This window comes from Mustela putorius, unplaced genomic scaffold (assembly GCF_011764305.1).
Source record: "Mustela putorius furo isolate JIRA1106 unplaced genomic scaffold, ASM1176430v1.1 tig00000281_pilon_pilon_pilon, whole genome shotgun sequence".
NCBI classification, from domain to species: Eukaryota; Metazoa; Chordata; class Mammalia; order Carnivora; family Mustelidae; genus Mustela; species Mustela putorius.
The window spans coordinates 22,442,326-22,462,881 of NW_025421343.1; the positions used below are offsets into that span (position 1 = coordinate 22,442,326).

The 20,556-nt window shown below is 40.6% G+C and overlaps 1 protein-coding gene across 12 annotated transcripts in view; it reads right to left on the reverse strand.

Annotated features, from left to right (window-relative positions):
- ARHGEF33 (Rho guanine nucleotide exchange factor 33) overlaps positions 1-20,556 on the reverse strand; it is a 128,644-nt gene that overhangs the window by 64,060 nt on the left and 44,028 nt on the right. For all 12 annotated transcript variants that reach the window (XR_006606484.1, XM_045079204.1, XM_045079211.1 and 9 more), the window contains 6 exons: positions 15,911-16,040; positions 10,237-10,369; positions 8,652-8,735; positions 7,365-7,448; positions 5,719-5,867; positions 4,517-4,681 (listed from right to left, as the gene is read on the reverse strand). Coding sequence is in view for 11 of the 12 variants with exons in the window: in XM_045079204.1 (XP_044935139.1) it covers positions 4,517-4,681; positions 5,719-5,867; positions 7,365-7,448; positions 8,652-8,735; positions 10,237-10,369; positions 15,911-16,040 (745 nt within the window). In the remaining variant the exon portion in view is untranslated. The remainder of the gene's footprint in view (positions 1-4,516; positions 4,682-5,718; positions 5,868-7,364; positions 7,449-8,651; positions 8,736-10,236; positions 10,370-15,910; positions 16,041-20,556) is intronic.

The following is a 20,556-nucleotide window of genomic DNA, read 5'->3' on the forward strand; positions in this document are numbered from 1 at the left end:
GATGAAAATAAGATCTCACACTCAAAGGTAAAATGAAATATTGACCTGACTTGAATCGTCTTTTCACTTGGAAAATTGTTAAATTTTTACTGGCCATTTTCCAACAGAGTACGATGGCAGCCATCTTTTTGGTCTGGGTATACTCTCTAGGGATTATTTTTTTTTTTTTTTTTTTGGCTCTATTTGTTGCACTTCAAAGAAGAAAGCTTTATTGTTGTGGTAAAAGCTGAAGTGACCCACAAAGTAAACCCCCACTTCCTGCCTACCTGTCTCCCACTCTCCACCCAGGAAAAGTTTTGTTTTGTTTCCTGAATGGAGTTCCCTATAGGATTTGTAGGGTTTTTTCTATATGAAGAAAATCTTCCTGGGCTCTATTTATAGAAAGGTTAATGTCTTGGGCACCTGGGTGGCTCAGTTGGTTAAGCGACTGCTTTCAGCTCAGGTCATGATCCTAGAGTCCCGGGATCGAGTCCCGCATCGGGCTCCCAGATCCATGGGGAGTCTGCTTCTCTCTCTGACCTTCTCCTTGCTCATACTCTCTCTCTCTCAAATAAATAAATAAAATATTAAAAAAAAAAAAGAAAGGTTAATGTCTCATAGGTTTCAGAATAATTATAGAATATCTCTCTCTTTTTGTGCCTCTACCTTTCCATGATATATGCTCTCAATTTTAAGTGATGAGGGCAGAAAAAGAAAACAGTTTATTTTGCATTACTGGTCATATATTCCTTCCAATGATTAAAATTGGCATTTCAAAAATTGTAGTGACTAAGAATTGAAATAATCTCAGTTGCCTACCCCTCACTTCATTGTAATTTTAGGAAAGAAAAGTAGCTAAAAATTCTAATTTTTTCCTTAGGATAATAAAACCCAAAGCAGAAATTATGGTCTAAGGAATTACTTTTATGAGAATTTTCTATTTGACAGAGTGCTAGATTTGGAATTTTGAGTTTTAGTTTCCATTATCTTTCCAGAAATCCTGGTTTCAAAAGTAGCTAATTTGACTTTATCCTTCAGAGGTAAAGAATTCCAAATATATATAAATGGCCTAATTCTTAATGTAAACATCATCAAGAAGTTTCATGAATAAGAATCCAGTTAGTGTGCTAAAGGGTTGTGTGCAGAGACTTTAAAAAGCTATCAAATACATCCACAGCACAAAACAGCTTTAAGAGAAACTGTCATATCTGGAAGAAATGGATGCATTTCTAGAGACATATAAACTACCACAGCCGAGCCAGGAAGAAATAGAAAACCTGAACAGACCTATAACCAGTAAGGAGATTGAAACAGTCATCAAAAATCTCCAAACAAACAAAAGCCCAGGGCCAGATGGCTTCCCTGGGGGAATTCTACCAAACATTTAAAGAAGAACTAATTCCTATTCTCCTGAAACTGTTCCAAAAAACAGAAAGGGAAGGAAAACTTCCAAACTCATTTTATGAGGCCAGCATCACCTTGATCCCAAAACCAGACAAGGACCCCATCAAAAAGAACTACAGACCAATATCCTTGATGAACACAGATGCAGAAATTCTCACCAAAATACTAGCCAATAGAATTCAACAGTACATTAAAAGGATTATTCACCACGACCAAGTGGGATTTATTCCAGGGCTGCAAGGTTGGTTCAACATCTGCAAATCAATCAATGTGATAGAACACATTAATAAAAGAAAGAACAAGAACCATATGATACTTTCAATAGATGCTAAAAGAGCATTTGACAAAGTACAGCATCCTTCCTGATCAAAACTCTTCAAAGTGTAGGGATAGAGGGCACATACCTCAATATTATCAAAACCATCTATGAAAAACCCACCACAAATATCATTCTCAATGGAGAAAAACTGAAAGCTTTTCTGTTAAGGTCAGGAACACGGCAGGGATGTCTATTATCACCACTGCTATTCAACATAGTACTAGAGGTCCTAGCCTCAGCAATCAGACAACAAAAGGAAATTAAAGGCATCAAAATTGGCAAAGAAGAAGTCAAACTATCACTCTTTGCAGATGATATGATACTATATGTGGAAAACCCAAAAGACTCCACTCCAAAACAGCTAGAACTTGTACAGGAATTCAGTCGTGTCAGGATATAAAATCAATGCACAGAAACCAGTTGCATTTCTCTACACCAACAAGAAAGAAGAAAGAGATATTAAGGAGTCAATCCCATTTACAATTGTACCCAAAACTATAAGATACCTAGGAATAAACCTAACCAAAGAGGCTAAGAATCTATACTCAGAAAACTATAAAGTACTCATGAAAGAAATTGAGGAAGACACAAAGAAATGGAAAAATGTTCCATGCTCCTGGATTGGAAGAATAAATATTGTGAAAATGTCTATGCTACCTAAAGCAATCTACACATTTAATGCAATTCCTATCAAAATACCATCCATTTTTTTCAAAGAAATGGAACAAATAATTCTAAAACTTATATGGAACCAGAAAAGACCTCAAATAGCCAAAGGAATATTGAAAAAGAAAGCCAAAGTTGGTGGCATCACAATTCTGGACTTCAAACTCTATTACAACGCTGTCATCATCAAGACAGCATGGTACTGGCACAAAAACAGACACATAGATCAATGGAACAGAATAGAGAGCCCAGAAATAGACCCTCAACTCTATGGTCAACTAATTTTTGACAAAGCAGGGAAGAATGTCCAATGGAAAAAAGCCTCTTCAATAAATGGTGTTGGGAAAATTGGACAGCCACATGCAGAAAAATGAAATTGGACCATTTCCTTACACTACACACGAAAATAGACTTAAAATGGATGAAGGACCTCAATGTGAGAAAGGAATCCATCAAAATGCTTGAGGAGAACACAGGCAGCAACCTCTTTGACCTCAGCTGCAGCAACATCTTCGTAGGAACATCACCAAAGGCAGGGGACGCAAGGGCAAAAATGAACTATTGGAATTTCATCAAGATCAAAAGCTTTTGCACAGCAAAGGAAACAGTTAACAAAACCAAAAGACAACTGACAGAATGGGAGAAGATATTTGCAAACGACATATCAGATAAAGGGCTAGTGTCCAAAATCTATAAAGAACTTATCAAACTCAACACCCAAAGAACAAATAATCCTATCAAGAAATGGGTAGAGGACATGAACAGACATTTCTGCAAAGAAGACATCCAGATGGCCAACAGACACATGAAAAAATGCTCCACATCATATGCCATCAGGGAAATACAAATCAAAACTGCAATGAGATACCACCTCACACCAGTCAGAATGGCTAAAATTAACAAGTCAAGAAATGACAGATACTGGCGAGAATGTGGAGAGAGGGGAACCCTCTTGCACTATTGGTGGGAATGCAAGCTTGTGCAACCATCCTGGAAAACAGTGTGGAGGTTCCTCAAAAAATTGAAAATAGAGCTACCCTATGACTCAGCGATTGCACTACTGTGTATATATCCTAAAGATACAAATGTGGTGCTCCGAAGGGACATGTGCATCCAAATGTTTATAGCAGCAATGTCCACAATAGCCAAACTATGGAAAGAGCCTAGATGTCCAACAACAGATGAATGGATCAAGAAGATGTGGCATATATACACAATGGAATACTATGCAACCATCAAAAGAAATGAAATCTTGCCGTTTGCGATGACGTGGATGGAACTAGAGGGTATCATGCTTAGCGAAGTAAGTCAATCGGAGAAAGACAACTATCATATGATCTCCCTGATATGAGGGAATGGAGATGCAACATGGGGGTTAAGGGGGTAGGAGAAGAATAAATGAAACAAGATGGGATTGGGAGGGAGACAAACCATAAGTGACTCGTAGTCTCACAAAACAAACTGGGAGGGGGGTTGAGAGTGGGGGGTGGGGCTATGAACATTGGGGAGGGTATGTCCTGGGGTGAGTGCTGTGAAGTGCATAAACCTGGCAATTCACAGACCTGTACCCCTGGGGATAAAAATATATGTTTATAAAAAATAAAAATTAAAAAAAATTTATAGAAAAAAAAAAGAGCTGTCATAAGTGAAGAAAAGAACTTATGAAATACCTTTCTGAGGAAGCTTCAGGGGGAATTAGGAAGGGCTAAATAGCATGCTTTCTGCATCACCTTAGGCCTATTTTTATTCTCAGTCTTAACTTCCACTCACCCCTGACTGAGATTCTCTTTCCCTCTACTACACCTTTTGGAGAACTTAAGTATATTCCTCCCCCCTTCTGAGGAGTTGTAAGATGCCTTCCTGTGTTCTTCCAACCAATCATTGTCTCAACCCAAACAAACTGTAGGTAGAGCGTGGATATGTGTGATGAAATTGTTAGTAGTAGCATCAGCCTCCAGGCCTACCCCTTAACATTAGCCTTCCTCTGGGATCCAGTCATAGGATCAGCAGCTTGCCTGCCTTATATAGGCCTGATGAAGCAAGAGGGAGGGAAGAGTCCTGTAGGTCGTTCTCCTTCTGCTACTGCATACAGATGACTTGGCACCCAAGGGCATTGCCATGTAACCTTTTCATGCAACAAGTGCTTACGTGACAGCAGGGCCAGAACTGGGAGCAGAAGGGTAGGGTTGCAGTATCTCTTCTGAGTGGATCCCACTGTCACGGACAGCCTCAGGGCCAGTAGTAGGGGAAGCATCTTGTCCAGTATTTGCACACTGGGAAGCCAGCCCTTTGTACAGCTTCGCCATGGATGACCTATGAGAACGGAAGTAATGATTTTCGGAGTGTACAGTGGGAAATTGGCTCTGAACACACAGATTATGCCAAGAGAGACAAGGAGACAATATTTCAGAAATGAAGCTAGACTGCAAAGTTCTCTCCCTCCTCTCTCCCTCTCTCTCTCTCTCCATGGCCCTCTACAAACCAGGTTATTTCCATAACAGTGCAAGCTAGATGTGGGCAAGAAGAGGGATGCTGATTAATAACCTGAGTTAAGTTTGAGGGAAAGGGGTGGTATAGAAAGATATCTGTCATTAGAGGAGCCCCAGATTGGGAGATGGCATCTTTTTCTGCTCTCAAACATCCACAGAAATGATTGTTTTCCTCATTGGGTTGGGATGAGGTTAAAGGAACTTTTAGGTCATTAGGAAATTCTGCTGTGAATTGTTTCTGTTCCTTCTGAAGCCCAGATCTCTCTAGTCAGCTCTTTTTCTTTCTTTTTGGCATGAAATTTGTTCAACCGCCACCCTTATTTGTTGTGTTTTTTTCCATAGCACTTACACTGTCTATTTATTAACTGGCTGTCCAGCTCTAGAAAGTAAGCTCCATGTGGCAAAGATTTTTGTCTGTTTTGTTGATTGTAATATACTCAGTAACAGAGCAGTGACTGATAGGCAGTAAGTGCTCAATAAATACTTGTTGAGTTCATGAAAGAAACCACATTCTGGCCTTTAAGCTGCATTTTTTTTAACCTGGCAAGCTTAGGGAAACAGTAACTATTTTCCAGATGGTTAATAACATAAGAGGGGGCCTGCATAGGGATTAGAGTAAAACTGTTTTTATTTTTCCAAAATAATTGTACGTATTACCTGATGGAAATTTTACCACCTCCCACCTATAGCCAGCCTGACCACCTCATTTCCCTCCTCTTTTCTATTCTCTTCTACCCCCGTCACTGTATTTCAGCCACCTAACATACACTGAGGTCACCTGTGACAGGTATCCACATTGTCTGTATCCCTGTTCTCGGGAAACCTTGATCAACCCTCTAGATGGCAGCATTAGAAGCTTACTTCTTGAGCTTTTTCCGTTTCTGAATAAGCAAATCCTCATTGCATTGAAACAGCAAGGTGTAATGCGAGATAAATACTCGGAGGCGCTGAACACACACCAGAAGTAGATAATAGTCAGGGTGTTCCTGTTCTGTGAACTTCAGGACATTCTGGATGGAGATAAAAAGGAGGCAGCATTGCATAATTAGAACGAAACTTTAGTCTCTTCTGCACCTTGCCTACATCGTTGTGAGAGTTTAGTAGCCATTTAATCAGAACAACAGTACACGTGGCCAATCTAATTATAAGCTGAATGGTTAAACCCGCTGTTTGTCCTTCACACCAAGGGAGAATAACAGTCACTATTGTTCCTGCTTGAGTTGGATGTGAATGTTGGATAATTCCCTCTGAAAATTCGAAGGATCTACTCATTCGATCTCTGAGGTAATAGAACCATTCTAGCAATTACTATCTATAAGCAATGCCTTATGACCTAACCAAGTCAGACCAATGGTGAGAATGTCAAGCATCAAGGCAGGCTGGAAGGGGATAATGGTTATAATCAAGCCTGGCCTGGTGGTCCCTCCTATTACACTGCCTACTGTACTGTAGAGGAACATGCTCATTAGTTGGATCTGAGAAAGCAACATTTATTGAGTCTTCCTATCGCCGAGTACTAATGCCTTTACAGATTTGTTTTCTCATTTAGTGTTTACCACAACAACTAGGTTAGGTAACTGCAGTTATTACTTCCATTTAACAAATGAGGAAACCAAGGCACAGAGAAGTTAATGTAATCTTCATTAGGTAACACATCTAATGAGTAGCAGAGTCAGAATTTGAACTCAAGTCAGACGGTAGGATAAGGGCTCTTACTTAACAGACTGCTCGCAAAACCTAGGTTTCAGTCCTAGATTTTTTTCACCAATGAGGCGTGTTAACTTGGTCAAGTTACCTAATTTATTTGGCTCTCCACTTCCTTATCTAAGCAACCATAATGATACCTATTTCATGGGATTATTAAAAGCATTAAATAAGATAATTACTGGGGCCTCTGGGTGGCTCAGTCAGTTAAGCATCTGACTCTTGATTTTGGATCAGGTCATGATCTCAGGGTCATGGGATCGAGCCCCATGTTGGGCGCTGTGGGAAAAGTGGTATGCAGAAGTCGGCTCATCTTCTTCATGCTTTCTCTGTGACATACCACATAAGCAATATATGGTAGGCCCTTGGACTCAAGCCAAAAGAAAGTAGTCAGGATAGCAGTTAAGTGGACAGGTCACATAGAAACCTCTTAAATGCCTTTGGGTGAGGTAAGGGTTTGAGGGTACATTTAGATGGCTGTAGAACAAGGTGGAAGGGACTGAATAAGTACTCAGAATCCACCAGAAGCTGCTAGAGAAAGACCCTGGATCAGCAGAAGTGGTGATTGCTTGAAAATGAAGATAGAACTTCAAAGGCAAAAGTCATGAGCCAAAAATTTTAGAGATTGAGATTTCAGTTCATACCACAAAGTAGGAATGGGGTAATCAGCAATATAAATCATTTCATTACTCCTTAGAAATACCACTGATTCCGCCTTGACCCTTTACCATGTTTCTCAGTTGCAAGCCACGAATAGTAGCTCATCTTGAAAATCAGTTTGGTGGCTTCCCAGCCATGCCTACCTGCAGATGTATCAGATACTCAGGGATGCGCTGAACTATGTGAAAAAACAGTGTGTAGATGTCAGATTTAATCTCTTCGTCACCCTGAATGAAAGAAAGGCAGAGTCACTCTCCAGTGTCCCTCCAATTCTGGCTGCAGAAGCCCAAGGTCAGTCCTACCAGAGGAGGGAGGTTTTTTTATTCCTAAGGCATGTTCTTTCTCTAAAGTGTTATGATCCTTCACTGGATCCTTCACTGGAGTGACGTGCTCAAGGAGACAACTCTTATGTAGCAGGAAGCATATCATATAATTCTTTTGAATCCACTCAACTCTCCCAAACAACTCCTCCTTCCCCCCTCACTTTTTTTTAGCACAGTGCTGGGCAGAAGTGGGCACTCAATAAATTATATTTGAGTTGAATGAATTCATTAAGATTCTCTTGGAATTACTCATTACATTGGCTTCTTAGTAGGCACCAAGGGTGGATTGGAGCCTCATGAGGGTAGATAAAGAATATAACCAGTAACTGGTCAGCTGGGCTGGCAGAGGAAACCCGTTGGATTTTCTCCATGTCCCTTTCTTTCCCTTCCTTTCTACTCCATCCCCTCCACTCCCACTCCTTTCTTCCCCTCCCCTATGCTTCTCTTTCCTTCTTTTCCCTTTCTCAAATATTTGCTGTGTGCTAATATATGGTAGGCATCATACTTAGAGGGTTGGGAGTAGTAGAGGGGCTGAAGTACAACATTAATAAGAAAGAGACCCTCAATTCTTGTGAAACTTGATTAACTCTTAACTTTAGGCTTCTGATAGAGTTTCTTCCTACTGGCCTAAAATAACTAGAATTGTTAGATATTTATCTGGGCTTATGGAGCACTTAATAAAGCACTGCAGTAGCAATACTTAAAGCTACACGGTCAGAACCACTTTATGATCTTATAAACTGACAAATACAGGATGATTTGAGTTTAATATTCAGATTCAAGTTGTCTGATCCTGGGGCCAGGGGGAACCCTCATTCAGCATACAAGCTGTAGCCTGAAGATCTCTGCTAAGAACTCCTGCTTACTTTGTGCAAACTTCCAGTGAAATAGAAAAGAAAGTCAGTAAAGTAGGGCAAGGACCAAAGCACTGGCACTCATCCTTGAATGGGCTCCTTTAACCCCAGGTAGGAGTGTCCATGACTGTCTTCGAGCCATTCCCCAGCCTGGAAGACAAGCTGAGCACTTTGCATTCCCCAAGGTGGATGAGCAAATACCTATAGATACACAGGTAACTAAAGGGCAGTGCACACACAGAGTCACCATTACCTCCTTCAGAACAACAACATGAACCAAAGAGATGCATTCAGGCAGGTCCCTTAGGTAGGCAACGTAATAATCCAAGAAATTGTTCTTGAAAACAAACACAAAAATGCATGGTAAGAACCTGGGAGCAGGAATAACAGCTAATATTTTTCCTAGAGTCATGTATATAAAAAAGGAGTACTTTGCAGAGATTATCTTAATCATTTATATAATGTGTTCATTAATATGGGGGGGTTGTTTTTTAATTCATTTCTTAAATCTTTGGTTTTAAGGTAAATATCACTATGGACTTGGGAACCAAAACTCAATATTCCTGTTTCAATGAGAGAGAGTGAAAAACCAACGCAACAGAGAGGGGCCACGTATGTTGAAAAAGTATTTTTTTAAAATTGTTAAATGATTAAAATGCCCATTTTGTTTTTAAGTTACTTTTAATTTCAGTCATCTACATCCAATAAGGAACTTTGTCCAACCCTCCTCTTGGTGTCTAAACCAGTGATCCTCAACTTCTTCTATTAATTGTGTATTTCTACCAATTGCTTATTCACCTATGCTATTTGCTTTCAGGAAAACAGTTCTCAGTTTCTAAAGTTATATTCCCACAGATAAAACAATTCGCAGCTCAAGAAAGCATACTGAATGCAAATAAGTAAAAGTGATATTAGAGAGATTGCATTATATCCATATAAGTAAATAATTTACAAACTCTGTATTTCACCTACATCATAGATATACAGAGTTTGATTGCAGGCTAACTCTGGCTTGCAGACCAACTTTAATTAGCCTACACAATATTTTTTAAATAAGAAATGTTCACACAAAATTCAGGATTGCCAGTGTCTCTTAAAATATCAGAAGATCTGGCAACTCTAGTCCTTTCTTCCTGAATAATAATTGGATACTACTTCCTATAGAAAAGCATATGTGCTGAAGCTCACCTCCCAACAGTCCATATTGTACTACATTCTGCTTACTTCCACTCATTTACATCACTGTCTGGCCCTGTAGGCATTTGAGTTCACATCCTCTGGCCCGGGTCATATTTTCTTTGCAGAACATTATAGAGATTTTGAAACTTACCACCCTTTTCTCCAAGGAAGTGAAAATAAAAACAAAAAACAAAAAACATTCAAGACAGATAACTGTGCATCACAGTTTTAAATCTCTCTAAGGAATGAAATTAGGTGTGAAATACACACACATACACAAGCCCTCCTATATGTATTTTGTATATATGGATGGACATGTACAGGCTCATGTATATATTTTTACACTAGTGTACACACACATTTATGTGCATCTTCAGTGGGGTGGTTGGATATAGTACAGTGAGATGTGATGAGTAGGAAGTTAGGAGGCTTAGGTCACAGATCCCCCAACTACCTAGCTAGCCAAGTGATTTCAACAAAGTCTTTTAATGTCTCTGAACTTTATTTCATTATCTGTAGAGTGAGGAGGTTAGACTAGATCTCAGCAGTTTTTCTAACTCTGAAAATCACTGATTTGAGGTCCTGCATTTAGAAGCAGACAAGGGAGACACAGATGCATGTAATTCCAAGTTTACGAAGGATTTTTTTAAAACACTTACCTCATCATTTGTCAACTTAAGGAATAAATCTCCAAGAACTCCTTGGCGTGGCCACTTCAGGACCCTTTCCTGCAGAGCATGAAGCAAATCAAGGTGCTGCTGGACAAGGTACCGTAAAGAGCCAGGGAAGAGGCTTGAAACAGAATAGAGATAGGATCACACAAACCAGGTGTACAGAAGAAAAGACCCTATAAGAACATATGCAGCAGGTTCCATTTTCCCAGTCATTTGAAATATTCTGAGTCACTGCTCTGCATTCAGGATTTTTTTTTAAAAATTTGACATTATAGGCCTAATAGCAAATATCTATTTGCTATTGCTATTTGCTATTTGTAAAAAAAAAAAAAAAGAAGAAGAAGAAGAAGAAGAAAGAAAAAGACCCCTTTAGGGCTGCCTGTTGGCTCAGTTGGTTAAATGTCCGACTCTTAATTTTGGCTCAGGTCATAATCTCAGGGTCCATGTAGGGCTCCGTGCTCAGCAGGGGAGTCTGCTTGAGGATTCTCTCCCTCTGCCTCTGCCCCAACTCATGCACTCGCTCACTCTCTTTCTCTAAAATAAATAAGTAAATCTGTTATTTTATTCTTTTCAAGAAGTCTTTTTAAAAAATAAAATAAAAGGCCCCTTTATTAATAGCTCCTACACAAATGTATATTGCACTAATAAAGAACACATCACTTAAGTGGCTTTTTAAAAAAAGTTTATTTATTTTAGTAATCTAAAAATTCCAACTCACAAACCTGAGATCACACTCTTCCAGCTGAGCCAGCCAGGTGCCCCTTGAAAGGCCAGACTGTTACTGTTTCACTTACGAGACAGTAGAAATTCTAGGGGAACTCTTTTCCAAGATTTTAAAGTTATTCCCACTTTATGTGCAAATGAGTCTACTCTCATTAGTGTGGTAAAGTCAGCACCTCGGTGGCATTTGCTCATTCTTAGCTACTGAGTAAGAGACTCCGATTTAGGTAAAAAGCAAAACTTGGTTAAAGCCGGCCCCTAAATGCTCAGAGGACGGGCATGTGAAAGTGCTCTTTTCCCTTCTCTTCTGGGCAAGGACACAGTCTTTCCTGGGGAGGCCTGGCCTGCTACTCCCTGGAGCTTCACAGAGCTCCATCCTAGCTGTGTTTTGTTGGTTTGGTTGTTTTTCCAGAGGAAATGAAGAGAGGAAGAGAGATGTCAGAGAAGGATGTGGTGGAGAGAGAGAGAATCACGGAGGAGGAAGGGGGTGCGTGGGGAAGGGGGGTGGGGGCAGTCAGGGGCCTGTAGGAATGAGGAGGGATGCCACAGGGAAATGGAGTTTTGCTGGGCTACTACAAGAATTCGAGCTCCAACTTGGTGACTTATGGGAACTGAAAGTAGGTTCCCTTGTGCTTGCAAGACCGCAAGTTAAACGAAGATGAAAGTGAAGGTCTGCTTGTCACTGAGAGCTGAACGTACTTGGATATTCCCCCCGGGTTCCACAAGAATAAGTGTCCAGTGGACAATTGGGGTGCTTTGCCAACCCTGAACAAGCAGACCTTTGTCGAGAACAGGAGAAAGAACATCAGTTTGATAAGAAGCTTTTTCATCCTCCCCTCCAAAAAAAGAAATAAAATAAAAATTAAAAAAAAAATAAAAAGCTTTTTCAAACCATCTACAAGTCAAGCAAAGACTCCCCTGTGTCTATAGCTCCAAGAAGACACAGATACCAAAGAAGGTGTCCAGCCACCTGTGAAAAGATACAAGGATTTCTTCACTCCAGTCTTCCGACCCTCCCCGTCCCACGCCACTAGTCTCCACATAATTGAAGCCAGCTGGTCCATCAACACAAGTGGAGGGGCTTCCCAATCTAAGCCCTTATGGCTGGTACAGTGGGCTCAGAAGATCTAAGTAATCCCTGACAAGATCAGAGGGAATTTGGAGGGGCGGCTAGAAGACAGTCTGTCTGTGGAGGAGAACACTAAGTTGATGGAGGAAAGCACCACTGACTGGACTGAAAGAGTAAAATACTGTACCTGTGAAAGTTCTCGATGTGATAGCTTTCTCCCCACCCAAGGTTACCATGACTTTCAGTGTGACACTGAACGATGTTAGGGTCTAATGCCATGGTGAGATCTGCCTGTGAGATGGGTTGTCCATATAGGTTATGTAATATTCCTTAGATGATGTCTTGTCTTTTTCTCTTTCTTTACTCCTCTCTTGGCCTTGCCTGGCCTCACCTGGCCTACACTTCTTTCTCTTCTTTTGGGAAAGCTGCCTTCTGCTATACCGTGACCAGTGTCCTTGCAGAATTGGAGGGCTGGTAACTTGGCTGGGGTCCAGCTGCCTCCTGGACGACATGTCCACTGGGGTAATAGTTTGAGATTTCAGGGTGAGGGTCAGAAAAGGGTAATGTTCCCATCAAGTATCACAGAAACACAAAAGTTCTATGAAAAGCAATGGCCTACAGTGGGTTCTGTACCAATATTGGAAAAAAAATTTATTTAACAAGGATATTATTGAAATCAGAGAGGAGTGTGGAGGAGGTGAGCCAGGAGACGGAGAGCAGAAGGAGAAAGAAGCAAACAATGCAGACACACACGTAACCTGCTTCCTTGTTTGGCCTAGAGCCACACCTGACTCCCAGAAGCAGCTTTTTCACAAAGATAAAAGTATAAGCACTCAACTTCTCATCTATTCCTTACTAGGGTTGAGATGATAGCGAGTAATTTGAGTAGTTCATTCTTTTTAAAACCTTCCAAGTTATTTCAACTCCCACAATACAGGACTTAAACAAGGGAAATAAATTAAAAGCCATCAAAGAAAACCCAGTTAGAGTTTCAAATCAATAGCTTTGCTCTTGCCCATCTAATTTTAGGCCAGAATAACTCCTGAGCTCCAGTCTCAGGACGTGACCAGATTTGAGGGGCGCTGATGACGAAGCATGTGCCACCTGGTGGTGATCCGTGGCACACGGCCTTCTTGGGGCAGATGTTCAGCTCAGGAGCCTGACGGGCAATCCCCTCAGGCTGACCTTGCCCCCCCCCCCCCCCCCGGCCCACGACCTTCTACCAAGGATTCTGACAGATAGGACTGTTTGGTCATGAGCTTGTAACTCTATCTAGGCGTATCAGACCAGGGAAAGCCAAGAACTGCAACTTCTGTGATACTCTAACAAATGAACAACCTCCCACAAGGTCCACTCAGACCTCAGCTGGTGGCTGGGGCTCCCTGCAGCTTCCAGCCCTTTCGTTCAGCCAGGGGCAGGCCTGGCTTAAAATACGTTGAGAAGGCTGTTGAGGGCTTTACTTTTCTCCAGGAAAAACCTAGAGTTTTATCGTGTAGGTTTGAGAAGATGTGACAACCTCAGTTTTGAGGGTCCAGTTGTAGTTACACTGGGTTTTATTCTCACCCCCTGGGTTACTTTACAGCAGGGGTGGAAAGTGCTGGTGGCTTGCAATGTCTGATGGGAAAGGTGGGGCATGTTGCTAATTTATTTTCATCTTTGCATGGGGAAAATGCCAGAAGAAGAAAGGAATAATCTCATTCTGTTGTGTATTTCGTTCAGCCGGCCTATGTAAAGTACCCAAGGAGGCTTCAGAAAAGCTTAGGAAAAAGAAGAAATGTAGTGAGTGAAGGAGGATATTGGAAATCTAAGCCCAAGGTGGAAAAATGGCAACACTGCTAAGCTCAGAACTTGAGTCTTTATATTAGTCCTAAGAGTATTGACTTATAGCTTCACTTGTCTTGGTTATGAAAAGAAAAAAGAAGGTTAGCTTAGTAAATAACTAACATCAATAGCATTATTGTGGATGTGAGAAATAACTGCTTTTATATTATATGATTATATGATATTATATGACTATATGGTAGTTTTAAACTTTTTTTAATCTCAGGCTTTGCGGAGCGGGGGTGGGGGGGAAGAGATAGGTCATGAGTCATGAAAGAACATCCTAGAAAAGCAGGAAGTGATGGCAAGTAGGAGAGAGCTTCAGTGAGCCAAGAACATTTCTAGCATCCCTACCTGACAAATCAGTTGAGATCTGAAGGGAAGTTTACACTGAAATAGGAAGAGTCATCTGGCTAAGAAACCCGACATGCTGATAGTCAGGTGATGTCTTAGAAACGACATGGTCCTCAGAGGAGTGGTTGGATGTGGAAAGGTCACAAGGACAGGGGGAGACAAGCCTGGGTTCGAATCCTCACACTAACTGACTATTTGGCTTTAAAGCCCTCTGGGCCTTAGTTTCTTCATCTACAAGTTAGTCTTCACAGAGTTCTTGTGAAGATCTCATGAAGTTATCAACGAAGCACCTGGTTACTGTGTTCCAGAGTAAACAATTCTCTCTTTCTCTCTCGTTGCCCCATCCCCAAATTTTCAGAGATGAGGAGGAAATGCTGCTGGCTTAGAATCTCGGATGTGGAAGCAAAACTACACCAAAAGGTAGACTTGCCTTTTGATTTCATTAATGTAAATGGAGCAGGTCTCTAGCAACAGCGAGATAGCTAGAGTCCAGACAGACATCTCAGAGGGCCGAAGGGGCAGTGTGGGAGGGGAGCATGAGCCCGATTCCAGACGGGGAAGGAACAACCAGCGAGAATCCAGGGGGCCACTGAAAGAGGGTGATGCTCTGTCCAGGGCCTCCAGAGGTCAGAGCTTTAGCCCTGTCACATTACCCTTTCTGTTCCTTGTTTTCTGTACTTTGCTTTGCAGTAAAATGATTCTTAAAAAGAGTCAAGCCACTTTCGAGTCTGTTGGGGAATATTCCCTCACCTCGGACATTTAGATGGGGGGAGCATCGTGTTCTGGTGACTACGTATATTGCTGGCAGCCGCAAAGCCAAGTAAAATTGGGGGATGTTAAAGAGTGAGAAAATACAATTACAGGCTTCCCGAGATAGATTCACGATTTATGAGCCACCAGTGTCTATAACCCAATTGACTATTTAGACTATTAATGCTACGTTTATCTGTAATAGTCCATAATCCAGACTTTCCATTCTTTCGGTTTGGCCTTTTCCTCAACTAATCTGGATTATCACATCTTCACGATGTTAGTCCTTTCCACCAAATCAGAGTTTCCTCCTTCCTGCTTTTCTTAATGGAGGAGAAGCAGAGAAGATATAAAGATGATGAACAGAAGGACCGAGGGATATTGTAATCTTGGAGTTAGCATGCCTTTCGAATAGACCCTGTGGAAGCACGCCCCACCACACACACACACATAAACACACACACACACACACACACACCACTTATGCACCGTCTAGTACTGTGGGATCACGAGGATATACATATAAGAAAGGTCCAAGTCCAGAGTTAATCAGCCCTGTGCCATTTACGTAATGGCTGCTTAATATTTCAGACCTCCACCACGTCCATTCCCGCCTACCTCCATGAGACCTGAGATCCCAGGAGGAGACGCAGATGGCAACAGAGAGCAATGTCTCCCTCACCCATAGCATTTATCCCCCCTTTGGGTTCTTTACAGACACTCCAGGGACACTGAAAATCTCAGAGACTATAATTCATTTTCTTATCTGCCCTAAGTCTAAATTTGAGACTTGCCAGGTGTTACCTGCTGTCACTGCCTATGCTCTTTTCAAAGACTATTTCTGGAACTCTTCACAGGTCCCAGAATTCCCCAAGTGGAAACAATAAACAACTTACCTTAAATTTTAATCAATCTGAAAAGCAAAGGCAATGAACACATGGATACCTTCTCTCTTTGGAATTCCTCTTTCCATCTGACCCTTGGAATGTTGCCTTGATCTTCAGGATCAGAGAGATGTTAATGACATATTTTCTCTCTGACTCAAGCAGTTCTAGAGCCACAGTCTGTCTTTTAGCTTTAAAAAACAAATCAAAGAGGAAATTGTCAACCATTCCTTCCCAAAATCGATCAAATGATAGAAAGCAATAAAAAGACATTGAAAGCAATAAAAAGAGACATCAGCAAGTTTTCAGAAGATGGAAAACAGAATGGAAACATGGTAATTAATCTAGCAGTGTAAGGGCACAGAATCTTGGTGTTCTCATCTGCAGATGGAAAATCTGCTGAGAAGCAGAAAGACTCAAGTAGTGAAGACACCAGGTACCACAGAAAGTACAAATAAGAAGCAATGCTGAAAACAGGAGACTTAGTCTACATACAGGGCAATTGAACTTCCAGGATCTTCTCCCCATGCCAGATGGCTTCCTCATTCACCACCACCAACACCCCCGCCCCCGCCACTACCCCCTGCCATGAGAAGATGGGAAAAATTAAACTAGAAGGGCCCTTATCTTTGGGGTCTGGACTCAAGACTGTAGAGGGAAGGGTTGAGATGCCAACATGAAAACAAGGGGACTCAGAGAAGGCTTGCATACTGAATGGGGAGACTCCAGTAACCCCTCTCCCTGCAGGTCTTCCCACAATGCCAGCAGCCAGAGTTATACTCTCCAGGCAGGAGACTGGAGGATCTTTCACTGAAGAAAATGAACAACCCAAGGGAAAAGGACCAACAGATACTGACATAAAGAGGTCAGCCACCAAAAGTTAATTTGCCACCGGATTAGCCTATAGTGAAGTCCATTTACTGATAAGCTTGTCCAACATAGAATTGTCATTTCTTTTTATTTAGGGCCTTTCTCTTGGATATATATATTTTTTAAAAAATCAGATAAGTATCCTCAGACATTTGAATTAAACTTACACCATAAATGAAAGAGAAGAAAAAGGTATATATACATTTTTAATAAGTATAGACAATGCAGGGGATGTATTATATGGCATGGTTAATAGTGTTGTTTTGCATAATTGAAAGTTGCTCAAAGAAAAAAAAATTTGTAGCTATGAATGGTGATGATGTTAACTAGACTTATTGTGGTGATCATTTCACTATATATACAAATATCAAATCATTATGTTGTACATCTGGAACTAATATAATGTTGTATGTCAATTATACATTAATTTAAAAAAAGAGACAACACAGAAACAAAACTTTTTAAAAAATCCTATAATTAAGGGGTACCTGGATGACTCAGTTGGTGAAGCACTGACTTTTTTTTTTTATTTAATTTTATGTATTTATTTGACAGAGAGAGAGAGAGCACAAACAGGGAGAATGCCAGGCAAAAGGAGAGGGAGAGACAGGCTCCCTACTCAGCAGGGAATCCAATGTGGGACTCCATCCTAGGGGTCATGACCTGAGCTGAAAGCAGATGGTTAATGGACTGAGCCACCCAGGTGCCCCAGTGGAGCACAGATTCTGGATTTCAGGTGGGGTCCTGGTCTGGGGTCTGAGGATCCAGCCCCGCATTGGGCACCCTGCTCAGCAGGGAGTTTGCTCAAAAATTCTTTCTCTCTCCCTCTGCCCCTCCCACCACTCACACATTCTCTCTCTATAATAAATAAATAAATCTTTTTTAAAAAATCCCATGATTAATGTCCTCAAAGAGATACGAGAAAAACATTCTGCCTATTTAATAGTTACAGGATGCTACTTTTTTTTTTCTTAAGAGAAGAGAACATTCCAAAAAGAAAAAAGGAGGAAGAGGAGAAAATTTTGGCATTTTTTCAAAGATAAAAGGGTGGCAGATAAATCCTGCCTTCTTCCCCACTCCCCGCCAAAACAAGAAAGAGACATGATGAAGAAAAAGAGACTAGAAAAAGATGGTAGTGGAGAACATCAATCCAGGAAACCCAACGTCAAATTAGTAGAAATTTTAGAGAAAAGAAAGAAAATGGGTGAAAGGATATTATCAAATTAATAATAGAAAAAAAAATACCAGGAGACACCTTTCTGGAGGAAAGGGCCCACTGTGCACAGCATAATTAATGAAGAAGATTCTCACACTGCTGTGACACGTTAGCATACCAAAGGTGAAGATCCTAAAAGTTACCAGAGAGAATAATCAGGTACAATACAAAGGACTGGGGATCAGAATGGTATAGCACATTCCAAGAGTAACATTGGAAACTAGAGGACAGTGGAACAATTGGTTCAAAATGATGAGGGAAAATGATTTTGTATTCACCTAAATTATTAACAAAGCATATGGAAGCTACTGGACGATGGGTTCTATGAAACAAGAAGTAAACCAAGAAACCAACAAGGACACACAAGACAAAAACAAACAAAAGGGAATCTAACATAAGAAAACTATGAAAGGAATTCCTCGGAAGAGTGGAAAGTCCCAGGATGGCAACAGTAACAACAGGCCTGAATGGGGTAGGATGACAGAGGACTCTAGGGCAAAGACTTTGGTGGGGAAGGAAAGAAGAAGAATGTAAATGATAGATTTTCCATTACACTGCTAAGAAAAATTAAAGAAGACCTATATAAAGGGAGATATATACCATGTTCTTTGATTGGAACACTCAATACTGTCAAGTTGTAAATTCTCTACTCATTGGAATAAAAAAGAATATAGAGTCTAGAATTAGACCCACCTATATGTGAATCACTTGATGTTCTTTACACAATTCAATATGGAAAGAAACAAAGATATTTTTAATAAAAGGTGCTGAAGCAGTTGGACAGCCATATGAGAAAAAAATGAACCTGGATTCCTTCCTCACACCATACATCAAAATCTATTCAAAATAAATAATAGATTGGAGCTCCTGGCAGACTCAATCTGTAGAGCATGCAACTCTAGATCTTGGGGTCATGAGTCTGAGCCCCACATTGGGCATAGAGTTTACCTAAAAAAATCTAAAAAAAAAGATAAGTAATAGATCTATATGTGAAAATTCAAACTATAAAGATTTTAGAAGAAAACATACTAGAATATCTCTACAACTTTGGGATAGGCAAAAAATCTCTTGGAAGGACACATAAGTCACAATCTATATAAAAAAGTTAAAATTGGGGCGCCTGGGTGGCTCAGTGGGTTAAGCCGCTGCCTTCGGCTCAGGTCATGATCTCAGGGTCCTGGGATCGAGTCCCGCGTCGGGCTCTCTGCTCAGCAGGGAGCCTGCTTCCTCCCCTCTCTCTCTCTCTGCCTGCCTCTCTGCCTACTTGTGATCTCTCTCTGTCAAATAAATAAATAAAATATTTAAAAAAAAAAAAAAAAAAAAAAGTTAAAATTGACTAACTTCCCCAAAATTAAGAACATCTATTCATCAAAAGACTATTAAGAATATGACAAGGCGGGTGCTTGGGTGGCTCAGTGGGTTGAGCCGCTGCCTTCGGCTGGGGTCATGATCTCAGGGTCCTGGGATCGAGTCCCGCATCGGGCTCTCTGCTTAGCAGGGAGTCTGCTTCCTCCTCTCTCACTCTCTGCCTGCCTCTCTGCCTACTTGTGATCTCTCTCTGTCAAATAAATAAATAAAATCTTAAAAAAAAAAAAAAGAATATGACAAGGCAAGCCATATACTAGAATAAAATATTCTCCACACATACATCTAATAAAGAAATCATATCCAAAATAGATTAAGAAATTCTACTAATTGATAATAAGAAGATAATGCACTTTAAATGTTGGACAAAGGACTTACACAGGCACTTCATAAAAGAAGATGTACAAATAACTAAAACCACATGAACAGATGCTCAACATCATTAGTCATCAGGGAAGGGCAAATTTAAACTACAATACCAGTATACCTCCCTGAGAATGGCTAAAACTTAAAATATTGGGAAGCGTGTGAAGCAACCAGAACTCGTGGACATTACTGGATGGAGTATAAAATGCCCCAACCACTTTGGAAAACTGTTTGATGTTTTCTTTCAAAGTTTAGTATAATCCTGTCTCCTAATCCAGAGATTCCACTCCTACATATGAATCCAAGAGAAATGAGGGCTGACATCCAAAAAAAACTTGTACAAGAATATTCATATCCATTTTGCTCATAATAGCCCTGGACTGGTAACAATCCAAACATCCATCAACAGGAGAACAGGTAAGCAAATTGTGGTAAATTTATTTAATGATCGAAAAAAGAAATGAACTACACATTATACTGAGAGAAAGAAGCCTGACTCAAAAGAGTACACATTGTATTATTCCCTCTGTATGAGGTCCAAGAACAGATGAAACTAATCTACAGTGACAGAAGTTACCATAGTGGTTCTTCAGGTGGTAAGATGCATGAGAGAACTCTCTGGGGTAACAGAACTGTTGTAATCTGATCCAAGCAGTGATCACAAGAGGCTACACATACATATAGAAAAAGTCAATGAGCTTAAACTTAACCTTTATGAACTTTGCTGTATATAAATTATCCCCCAGTAAAATACTGATTTAAAAAAGGCAACATAAACCTGCTTTAAAACATGGAAGCAAGTACCAGAAGAAACTGTGAAAACAATTTAAAGTGCTTGCTGTTTTCTTCCTAGTAAATGTTTTAGTACTATTTAATCTTGCACATGTTCG